Here is a 12,165-nt window from a genome sequence, read left to right as displayed (position 1 = left end):
TCCTTTGTCTTACTACCAGCATCTTAGCCCAAGTGTCCACCTTTCCTGAAAAATTTAGAGGGGCTATCAAGCTCTTAGAAACAGAGAGGTTGAGATGAAAAATATTTTGACCTGGACTGTATTGTAGAGAAAGTCACTACATGGAAAACTGTCCCTTCTATAGCTTCAGCGATCTGAGTGAACTCATGGAAACCCATCTAGTTGACATGTTTCTTCTTTTTATGTAGTTCTATCTTATCCAATATTTTAGATGCGTTATCAGCAGCTTAACTCTTGTTTAGACAGTGATGCGGAATTGGGGATATACCTTCAGGCCCATTAAAAAATCAAAACTGTTTTTTTAGATAATGCCCCTCTACAGGCGGGGTTGTAAATGTAAAGTGTGTATGGTGCTGCTGCATGTCGGTACATCATGCTCAGAACCCCCATCAGCTACAGCGCTGCAAAGCACACTAAATAGGGTTTTTGGCCAATCAATATGTGTTATAGTACATTAACCCATTCATGACACAGGATATTTCAGGGCAGAAAAGAAAATCCTGCAAGTATACGGACTTCCTTGTCTGGAGTATATCAGTAGTATACATTTACCAGAACAGATATAAAACATTTTCTACTAATATCACTCATCAGCATCACATGCCTGCTAGTGTATATATAATTCAATATAAAAATACAGCCTATGTCCAAACAGGATTGGTTCATGCTACTGATCTTGTAATTAGTTGTAGGTGTGAACTTGTAAATTGCATAAAAGAGGAAGATATACTGTAGCTGACTGTTCATACTTGTGTCTTGCAGAGCTGCTTCCTTAAGAGTCATCTCCTGAAATCCTGAAGATGTACAAGTTAAAGTTAGCGACGGGGACTGACCTGGCTGCTGGCACCTGTAGTAATGTCTCTATTGTCCTTGTGGGGGAGCATGGAGAAAGTGAAGTACACCAACTGCCCCATCAATGGTGCAACTTCATATGTGGAGCTGTGAGTATCACTACATAGTGCTGACAGTATTTGTAATAGGTTACAATGGCATTACAACAGCCATAGCAGCCAACACAGCTGCTATAGAACCTGGGGGTGGTATAGGAACTCATTAGGGAGGCTGGTATTGGAAATTAAACAAAAAAAAAGAAAATCTTTGTGAATGTGTAGATACAAATCCAGTACTGTATCATTAAGCAGTGGAGAGGTTGCTGCTATCACTGACCCTATAAACCCAGTGACATTTCCAATCAAGAAGAACAGACTGGAGGAATTTAAGACCATAGTCATAGTTGCTAGTCGCAGATTGATCTTTGAAGATGGTGCAGTAAGGAAAATGTGTTTAGCTAATTAAATCTCAGAGTGTTTCGTCAGATAAAATCTAATGACGCAGCTGAAGTTTGTAGTTCTGCAACAACCCCCCCCCCCGTTTTAAAAAGATTGTTATTCTTGCACACAATTCATCTATAGCCTCCCTACAATTATCTAATGTAAACTATGCAGTGGTCATTATTACTACTATACCTTGTCTTTTTTACTAATAGACCACCTCTTCTAAAAAACTTTCTTGCTATGGTAATAGTGGAAGGATTAAGAATTTACACTTAAGCTCTGAGATGCTTCACAATTCTGGTGAGCTACTGTGGGCAGAGAAGTTACCTGAAAAAATAAAGCTGAGGTGTGGGCAAAAACTTTATTGGATCGTTAGCTAGGTACCAGTAAGCTATCTCTAATGTGTGCCTGCTAGTAGCTGCTGTTTCATTCTTGCAAAATGTTACTTACATGCAGCCTCTGAGGTTCTCATAGCCACGAACAGTTGTTGCTATGGAACAGCGATCAGAGTGGGTCTCTCGTTTTTTAGCGCCTTCATTCAGAAAACCTCTTTTATTCTTTTTAAAGAATATAAGGTATGCTGTGATTGTACAAGGGGACAATCTTATGTTCATACGCCCCTTGCTCAGTCATAGAATGCTTTGTATTTGTTGCAAAGAATACAAGACATTTTCCGAATGGAGGAACTGCACAGCAAACAACCTTTGCTGATCTCTGACCTTCAGCCCAGCCCTTCACCTCTGGAACTTCAGCAGTGACATCACTGTCAGAGGCTGTATGCAAGCAAAATTCTTCATGAAAGAAGCAGCTACCAGTTGGGCACACATTTATTAGAGAGGTACCTCATTGGTATCTAGCTAAAGCCCCAATAAAGTTTAGCACCCTAATTCGAATTTGTAGTCTAATTTGAAACCTAATCAAAGTAGGTGGGGAATCTAATCAATAATGAGTTTGTAGGTATTGGTGACAGTATGTTGGGTATCAGAGCAAACCAGTTAGAATTTTCCTTGATCACATTGCATCTGTGTTCTTATATATTCGTGATATTAACATTTTGACAAATATATAGTACAAAACATGTGAAACTACAGAGATCCTGTGCTCGGGCATCCTCTGCTCGGGCTGCTAGCATGGTTTTACAATTTTTTTTTCTTGGAGGCTGCTAGCATTGCAAACCATATAACCCTTCTTAGATCTGAGCGTATAACAAATATTTGTGTAAAATGCAACTAAATAAATGCTGCTCTCTCCACATATGTATAAATACTGTGCTTCTATAGAGAACATAATCTCATGAAAAACTGATATAAATGATCAACTAATTATTCAGTTTAATAAACATATAATAAAAGCCACAGAGTGAAAAACAGGACCCATCCAACGTGTTCTTTTCTTTAAAAGAAGTCTTTTGTAACCAGCATAAGTGTCTCTAACAATGCAGTGCTTTCTCCAAAACAAATTTAATGCTCTAACAATTCATGCGTAGTGAACTACAGTACACCTCCCCAAACAGATCTGGTGCTCTCTTGTGCTCACACTCAAGCTGTGTATTCATCAGAATCTCATGGCCTTCTTATCCTAATAAGTGGGTCCACAATAGCTCAAGTGTTGTGCTGTCCCTCCAGGCAGCCTTCCAGGTCACCTCCTCTTAGGTCTCTGCACTCTTTAATTCCTCTAGATACAGTTTGGCCTTCATGAGTAAACAATAGAATGTGATAATGCAGTCATTTTTATATTTAAAAAAATAAATGTAAAAACACTTCCATGTGCACACACACATTAACCACTTCCATATTGGTCTGGGCAGTTACATCCCCTTCCTGCCCAGACCAATTTTCAGATTTCAGCACTCTCACAATTTGAATGATAATTACTCAATCATGCAATGCTGTACCCAATCAAATTTTTATCATTTTTTTTTTCCACACAAATAGAGCTTTCTTTTGGTAGTATTTAACCCCTTCCCTACCGCGCCATTATAAAATGACGTCGGCAGGAATCCTTTCTCGATCCGGGCGGCCGTCGTATGACGTCCGCCCGGTCTCGCCGCTACTGCGCGCCCCCGTGGGCGCGCAGCGCGGCAATCGGGGGTTAGGCTCGTCCCTCGGACTGAGCCCAACCCCGATCAAGGTAAACAGCCAATGAAATTGGCTGTTTACCACGTGATCAGCTGTGTCAATCACAGCCGATCACATTAGCGGCTCCAGTAGGAGCCGCTCGTTCCTTCCTCAATGCGCGCCCCCCGGGGGCGCGCAGCGCGGTGATCGGGGACGAGGCTCGTCCCTCGGACAGAGCCCATCCCCGATCTAGGTAAAGAGCCAATGAAATTGGCTCTTTACCACGTGACCGGCTGTGTCCAATCACAGCCGGTCACAAATGTCAACAGAGAACAGGTAACTAGCTGTCACCGTGTTCTCCTCCTCACACACTGATCCTGTGTGAAGAGGATATTGTGGTAACAGCTAGTTACCAATTACAGTGCACCCCAAACGCACTGATTGCCCCCCCCCCCCCAATAAAGAGCACCTGTCACTAACCCATCAAAGTACCCGAGTACCTGTCACCAGCCCATCAGGTACTCTGATGACAGGTACTCGGGTACTCTGATGAGCTGGTGACAGGTACTCGGGTACTCTGATGACAGGTACTCGGGTACTCTGATGGGCTGGTGACAGGTACTCGGGTACTCTGATGATGGGTACTCGGGTACTCTGATGACGGGTACTCGGGTACTTTGAGTACCAATCACCGGAGTACCCGAGTACCCGTCATCGGAGTACCCGAGTACCTGTCACCTACCCATCAGAGTACCCGAGTACCTTCCACCTGCTCATCAGAGTACCTGACACCTGAAGTACCCGAGTACTTGCCACCTGCTCATCAGTACCCATCACTACTCATCAGTACCCATCAGTACCTATCACCTATCAGTATCAGTACTGATCATCCGTACCCATCAGTACAGTATCAGTATCACCTATCAGTATCAGTACTACTCATCAGTACCTATCACCTGCCTGTCACCTGCCCATAAGAGTACCCGAGTACCTGTCACCTGCCTATCGGAGTACTCGAGTACCTGCCACTTGATCATCAGTACCAGAGTACCTGTCACCTGCCTGTCACCTGCCCAGCAAAGTACCCGAGTACCTGTCACCCTTCATACAGCCACCATGTCTAAGTCCAAAAAGGTTTATATACGTCCTCCGTTTAAACCTAAATACCGGTGTTATGGCAGCAGATAGCTGCCATAACCCTGGTATTTTTTTAAACGGTGGACGGTTGGCTTTCTGATAAGGGTGGTCCTAGCGGCGGATTCGCCACGGGATGACCCTTCCGGGGTGGCGGAATAGGTGCCCCCCCCCCTCCCGCCGCATTCTGGTCCTTTTCCCTGCTTACCGGACCCGCCGGCAGCGGGGAAAACTATCCGGTCCCGGATCCTCACAGACAGGATGTCGAGTGAAGGCAAGCTTGCCCTCACTCGACTCTATGGTCTTGGAGGACCGGAGCTACGGCAAACGTCGTTGCCTTTCAACCAGTTTAAAGGTCCCTTTTTTTTTTTTCATTTTGTTTAATTTTTTTTTTATTTATTTATTTTTTTTTCTATCTTTTAGTGTACTTGTGAGATCTGAGGACTTTTTGACCCCAGATCTCACAAAAAAGAGGTCCTGTCGTGCCTTTTTCTATTACAAGTAATGTTTACATTTCTTGTAATAGAAATAAAAATGATAATTTTTTTTTTTCTTTAAAAAACAGTGTAAAAATAAAAAATAATAAATAAAATAAATAGTAAAAAAAAAAGAAAAAGAAAAATAATGAAAGCGCCCTGTCCCCGTGAGCTCGCGCGCAGAAGCGAACGCATACGGAAACCCCACCCACATATGTAAACAGTGTTCAAACTACACATGTGAGGTATCGTCGCGATCGTTAGAGCAAGAGCAATAATTTGAGCCCTAGACCTCCTCTGTAACTCTAAGATAGCAACCTGTAGAAATTTGTCGCCTATGTGGATTTTTAAAAAAATAAATGTAAAAACACTTCCATGTGCACACACACATTAACCACTTCCATATTGGTCTGGGCAGTTACATCCCCTTCCTGCCCAGACCAATTTTCAGATTTCAGCACTCTCACAATTTGAATGATAATTACTCAATCATGCAATGCTGTACCCAATCAAATTTTTATCATTTTTTTTTTCCACACAAATAGAGCTTTCTTTTGGTAGTATTTAACCCCTTCCCTACCGCGCCATTATAAAATGACGTCGGCAGGAATCCTTTCTCGATCCGGGCGGCCGTCGTATGACGTCCGCCCGGTCTCGCCGCTACTGCGCGCCCCCGTGGGCGCGCAGCGCGGCAATCGGGGGTTAGGCTCGTCCCTCGGACTGAGCCCAACCCCGATCAAGGTAAACAGCCAATGAAATTGGCTGTTTACCACGTGATCAGCTGTGTCAATCACAGCCGATCACATTAGCGGCTCCAGTAGGAGCCGCTCGTTCCTTCCTCAATGCGCGCCCCCCGGGGGCGCGCAGCGCGGTGATCGGGGACGAGGCTCGTCCCTCGGACAGAGCCCATCCCCGATCTAGGTAAAGAGCCAATGAAATTGGCTCTTTACCACGTGACCGGCTGTGTCCAATCACAGCCGGTCACAAATGTCAACAGAGAACAGGTAACTAGCTGTCACCGTGTTCTCCTCCTCACACACTGATCCTGTGTGAAGAGGATATTGTGGTAACAGCTAGTTACCAATTACAGTGCACCCCAAACGCACTGATTGCCCCCCCCCCCCAATAAAGAGCACCTGTCACTAACCCATCAAAGTACCCGAGTACCTGTCACCAGCCCATCAGGTACTCTGATGACAGGTACTCGGGTACTCTGATGAGCTGGTGACAGGTACTCGGGTACTCTGATGACAGGTACTCGGGTACTCTGATGGGCTGGTGACAGGTACTCGGGTACTCTGATGATGGGTACTCGGGTACTCTGATGACGGGTACTCGGGTACTTTGAGTACCAATCACCGGAGTACCCGAGTACCCGTCATCGGAGTACCTGTCACCTACCCATCAGAGTACCCGAGTACCTTCCACCTGCTCATCAGAGTACCTGACACCTGAAGTACCCGAGTACTTGCCACCTGCTCATCAGTACCCATCACTACTCATCAGTACCCATCAGTACCTATCACCTATCAGTATCAGTACTGATCATCCGTACCCATCAGTACAGTATCAGTATCACCTATCAGTATCAGTACTACTCATCAGTACCTATCACCTGCCTGTCACCTGCCCATAAGAGTACCCGAGTACCTGTCACCTGCCTATCGGAGTACTCGAGTACCTGCCACTTGATCATCAGTACCAGAGTACCTGTCACCTGCCTGTCACCTGCCCAGCAAAGTACCCGAGTACCTGTCACCCTTCATACAGCCACCATGTCTAAGTCCAAAAAGGTTTATATACGTCCTCCGTTTAAACCTAAATACCGGTGTTATGGCAGCAGATAGCTGCCATAACCCTGGTATTTTTTTAAACGGTGGACGGTTGGCTTTCTGATAAGGGTGGTCCTAGCGGCGGATTCGCCACGGGATGACCCTTCCGGGGTGGCGGAATAGGTGCCCCCCCCCCTCCCGCCGCATTCTGGTCCTTTTCCCTGCTTACCGGACCCGCCGGCAGCGGGGAAAACTATCCGGTCCCGGATCCTCACAGACAGGATGTCGAGTGAAGGCAAGCTTGCCCTCACTCGACTCTATGGTCTTGGAGGACCGGAGCTACGGCAAACGTCGTTGCCTTTCAACCAGTTTAAAGGTCCCTTTTTTTTTTTTCATTTTGTTTAATTTTTTTTTTATTTATTTATTTTTTTTTCTATCTTTTAGTGTACTTGTGAGATCTGAGGACTTTTTGACCCCAGATCTCACAAAAAAGAGGTCCTGTCGTGCCTTTTTCTATTACAAGTAATGTTTACATTTCTTGTAATAGAAATAAAAATGATAATTTTTTTTTTTCTTTAAAAAACAGTGTAAAAATAAAAAATAATAAATAAAATAAATAGTAAAAAAAAAAGAAAAAGAAAAATAATGAAAGCGCCCTGTCCCCGTGAGCTCGCGCGCAGAAGCGAACGCATACGGAAACCCCACCCACATATGTAAACAGTGTTCAAACTACACATGTGAGGTATCGTCGCGATCGTTAGAGCAAGAGCAATAATTTGAGCCCTAGACCTCCTCTGTAACTCTAAGATAGCAACCTGTAGAAATTTGTCGCCTATGTGGATTTTTAAGTACCAAAGTTTGTCACCATTCTGTGAGCGTGCGCAATTTTGAAGCATGACATGTTGGGCATCTATTTACTCGGCATAACATTATCTTTCACATTATGGAAAAAAATCGGGCTAACTTTACTGGTTTCTTATTTTTTTATTAAAAAAAAGTGAATTTTTTCCAAAAAAATTGCGTTTGGAAGACCGCTGCGCAAATACGGTGTGATAAAAAATATTGCAATAATCTCCATTTTATTCTCTAGGGTCTCTGCTAAAAAAAATATATATATAATGTTTTGGGGTTCTAAGTAGTTTTCTAGCAAAAACAACTGATTTTAGCTTGTAAACACCAAATGTCAAAAATAGGCCTAGGCAAGTGGCTAGGATGCATGATGGTGCTCCTTGAATGTTGGGCCCCTCTATATGGCTAGGCTGTGAAAAAGTCTCACACATGTGGTATTGCCATACTCAGGAGGAGTGGCAGAATGTATTTTGGGGTGTCATTTTTGCTATGTACATGCTATGTGTTAGGAATATCCTATAAATTGACAACTTTGTGTGTAAAAAAAAAAGTTTTTATTTTTTTCCCACATTTTCCAAAAACTTGTGGAAAAAAATTACATGTTCAAAGGACTCATAATGCCTCATAGAATATACGTTGGAGTGTTTGCTTTCCAAAATGGGGTCATTTTGTGGACTTTTCGTTGTATTGGTGCTCTAGGGCCTTGAAAAGTGTGATAGGTAGTAAGAAAGTTTTATGTGTATTTATGCTCCTAAAACGCCTTATGGTGCTACTTGGACGTGGAGTCTCTTTTTGTGGCCAGGCTGTGTAAAAGTCTCACACATGTGGTATCACCATACTCAGAAGGAGTAGCAGAATGAATTTTGGGGTGTCATTTTTGCTGTGTACATGCTATGTGTTAGAAATGGCTTATAAATTTACAACGTTTTGGGAAAAAAAAGAAAAAACATTTTTTTTCTTCATTTTCCCAAGAATTGTGGGAAAAAATTATAACTTCAAAAAACTCACCATGCCTCTTACTAAATACCTTGGACTGTCTACTTTACAAAAAGGGGTCATTTGGGGGGTATTTGTACTATCCTGTCATTTCAGGGCCTCAAGAAAGGAGATAGGCCATCAGTACATCTGGTGTGATCAATTTTCAGTAATTGGTACCATAGCTTCTAGACTCAATAACTTTCACACATACTAAATAATATACACTAATTTGGGTTAATTTTACCAGAGATATGTAGAAGTATAAATTTTGGCCCAAATGTATGAAGAAAAAATAATTTTTTGCAAAATTTTATAATAGAAACTAAAAAAAAGTGTTTTTTTTTCAAAATTTTTGCTCTTTTTTTTCTTATATCATGAAAAAAAAACCCCAGTTGTGATCAAATACCACCAAAAGAAAGCTCTATTTGTGTGAAAAAAATGATAAAAATTTTGTTTGGTTACAGTGTAGCATGACTCAGCAATTGTCATTCAAAGCGTGAGAGTGCTGAAAGCTGAAAATTGGTCTGGGCAGGAAGGGGGTCTAACTGCTCTGTATGGAAGCGGTTAATCACCACTGGGTTTTTTATTTTTTGCAATACAAGTGAAAAAAGAGCAAAAATTTTGAAAAAAAAAAACATTTTGTTTTAGTTTCGATTATAAAAATTTGCAAATAAGTTTTTTTTTTCATAAATTTGGGCCAAAATTTATACTGCTACATATCTTTGGTAAAAATAACCCAAATTAGTGGATATTATTTAGTCTGTGTGAAAGTTATAGAGTCTACAAGCTATGGTGGAGATCATTGAAAATTGATCACATCTAATCACACCTGATGTACCGATGGCCTATCTAATTTCTTGAACCCCTGAAATGTCAGGACAGTACAAATACCCCCCAAATGACCCCCTTTTTGGAAAGTAGACATTCCATGGTATTTAGTTAGAGGCATTGTGAGTTTTTTGAAGTTGTAATTTTTTCCCAAAATTCTTGGGAAAATGAAAAAATATATATATATATATTTTTTTACACAAAATTGTCATAATAACAAATTATTTCTCACACACAGTATATGCATACTTGCAATTACACCCCAAAATACATTCTGCTACTCCTCCTGAGTTTGGCAATACCACATGTGTGAGACTTTTACACAACCTGGCCACATACAGAGGCCCAACATGCAAGGAGCACCGTCAGGTGTTCTAGCAGCATAAATTACCCATATAATTTCCTAATGACCTATCACACTTCTGAAGGCCCTGGAGCACCAGGACAATATAATTACCCACAAAATGACCCCATTTTGGAAAGCAAACACCCCAACGTATATTCTAGGAGGCATAATGAGTCTTTTGAACGTGTCATTTTTTTCCACAAAATTTTGGAAAATGTGGAAAGAAAATGAACATATTTTTCTCTTACATCCTCTGACAGTCGCCGCCCAATGGTATTAGCCTTCACTAATGGGGTAATGGCGTCCTCTGCAGGAGCAAGGCTAGGCAGATTATTGATTATTAGGTTAATACGAAAAAACTTTTTTGACCTCGGCACGCCACTAGAGGGCCATTCCTCAGCCATTATCCTGAATCCAATCTGATATTACCTCAGTTTTATGCTGCCTAGCTTAGGAGCAGGTTAGGTCTTCCTGGCCGGGACCTTGTGTCTCGGTTTTCTTTATATTTTTTTCTGAAATCATGTGTTTTTTCTTTGCACAATAGATTTTTATTTCTCTCACTATCACTAGTTAGTCAGGGATTCTTTTCCTGGAGAACTACAAGTGACTGCAGAGCTGGGCCTCGTACTGGGTAATATAGTTTCTTATGGAGTCCCAGCCTGCCAACGAGCGTTGCAGGTTACTTGTACGCCCAGACCTCGCAATGACAGTGCCCCTCGGAATGGTGACGAGCCTGCGGAGCTGCGTCTTCGCATAGGGTGTCTCAACCCAAGAAGGCCCGCGTGTTGCCAGTATCCCTCCTTGGCTGACGGCACCCCCACTTAGGGTGGGAGGTCTCCCGTAGGTCTCCCATCTCCTGTATCAGAGCGGTGCCCGCTTCCTGGACTGGTGAGTACTGATACCCCCTTGTCCCTGGGGCCTTTTAATTTTTATGGCAAAAATGGACTCCCAGGACAACTAATTCCCTGCAGACCTGTTGGAGGCTTCGGGTCCCCCTGAAACCTCTTCCATGGCCTCTATATCTGCTGCTCTTGCGACTTTGGCATCCAAGGTGGATCTGCTGATGTCGGAACGATCCTCCAAATAAACGGCCTGTGCCCTCGCAGTCTTCTGACTCTGAGCCCGAAATGGTTGCCACGGACGATGGCCCTCCTGAGGGGTCCCGGTCCTCCGCTTCTGAGGGGGAGGAGGAATCTTCCTCCTCTGTAGCGCGGGAACGCGCTATGATGGATGCTCTCATTAGCGCCATTAAAGAAACTCTCAATCTTGACGATGAGCCATCTCAGTCGAGTAAGCGGTCCGCTTTCAGGTTCCAAAGGCCCCCGAAGTCAGGTCAGGCTTTTCCCTGAAACAAACAAAGATAAAATTCCCAGTTCAATTTGCCAACCAGTCTGCTTACCAACCAAATTGGCCTGTCTAACAGTTTGCGTCAATACAGGGGTTTAGTTAGCACACATTTGCAAACGCATGTGAAAGCTGCAGGGCCACGTCAAGGCTCCCTGTTACCTGCAGTCCTAACTCTAATGAATTTTAAAGAGTCTCCACAGTGGGAGCACATGCAAGCTAATGGATAGATAGGGGGCAGGTGAGCCTGGAGGTGGCCCATCCCTCCTGAAAGGTAATTGGGGGCATAATGGAAGCCCAGCTGATAGTATTACAGCAAAGGCACCCAGTATGTCCACTCACCAGTACACATATACAACAAAGAAAATGGCCTCTGCCCCCACCTATAACTGGCCTTCATAGCAAAGAACACATGGAAGGGCAACGCACATGAAACAAACAAAGATAAAATTCCCAGTTCAATTTGCCAACCAGTCTGCTTACCAACCAAATTGGCCTGTCTAACAGTTTGCGTCAATACAGGGGTTTAGTTAGCACACATTTGCAAACTCATGTGAAAGCTGCAGGGCCACGTCAAGGCTCCCTGTTACCTGCAGTCCTAACTCTAATGAATTTTAAAGAGTCTCCACAGTGGGAGCACATGCAAGCTAATGGATAGATAGGGGGCAGGTGAGCCTGGAGGTGGCCCATCCCTCCTGAAAGGTAATTGGGGGCATAATGGAAGCCCAGCTGATAGTATTACAGCAAAGGCACCCAGTATGTCCACTCACCAGTACACATATACAACAAAGAAAATGGCCTCTGCCCCCACCTATAACTGGCCTTCATAGCAAAGAACACATTTTCCCTGCCCTGACTAATTTCACAAGATTGTGAATGGCCAGTGGCGGCACATTAAGCACATGTTGGTGGTGCCTAAGCGTTTTTCCCTGCGCTATCCATTTTTGGAGGCAGTAGACAAACGTTGGACGGTGTCCCCAAAAGTGGATCACACTGTGTCTAGGCTGAGTAAATCCACCTTGATGCCAGTAGAGGATACCCTGGTATTCAGGGATCCGGCTAATAGGC

The 12,165-nt window shown here is 43.4% G+C and overlaps 1 protein-coding gene across 1 annotated transcript in view; it reads left to right on the top strand.

Annotated features, from left to right (window-relative positions):
• Window positions 1-839: 839 nt before the first annotated feature.
• The window catches only part of LOC309548495 (hydroperoxide isomerase ALOXE3-like), a gene marked incomplete at its 5' end in the record, with an annotated part of 230,524 nt that continues 219,198 nt past the window's right edge, over window positions 840-12,165 (top strand). Inside the window, one exon of the mRNA XM_082248442.1 lies at window positions 840-980. Within this exon, the coding sequence (XP_082104568.1) occupies window positions 840-980 (141 nt within the window). The remainder of the gene's footprint in view (window positions 981-12,165) is intronic.

The sequence above is a fragment of the Pelophylax lessonae genome (genome assembly GCF_965119305.1).
Source record: "Pelophylax lessonae genome assembly, chromosome: 2".
NCBI lineage: Eukaryota > Metazoa > Chordata > Amphibia > Anura > Ranidae > Pelophylax > Pelophylax lessonae.
This window is presented reverse-complemented; position numbering and strand designations above follow the sequence as displayed.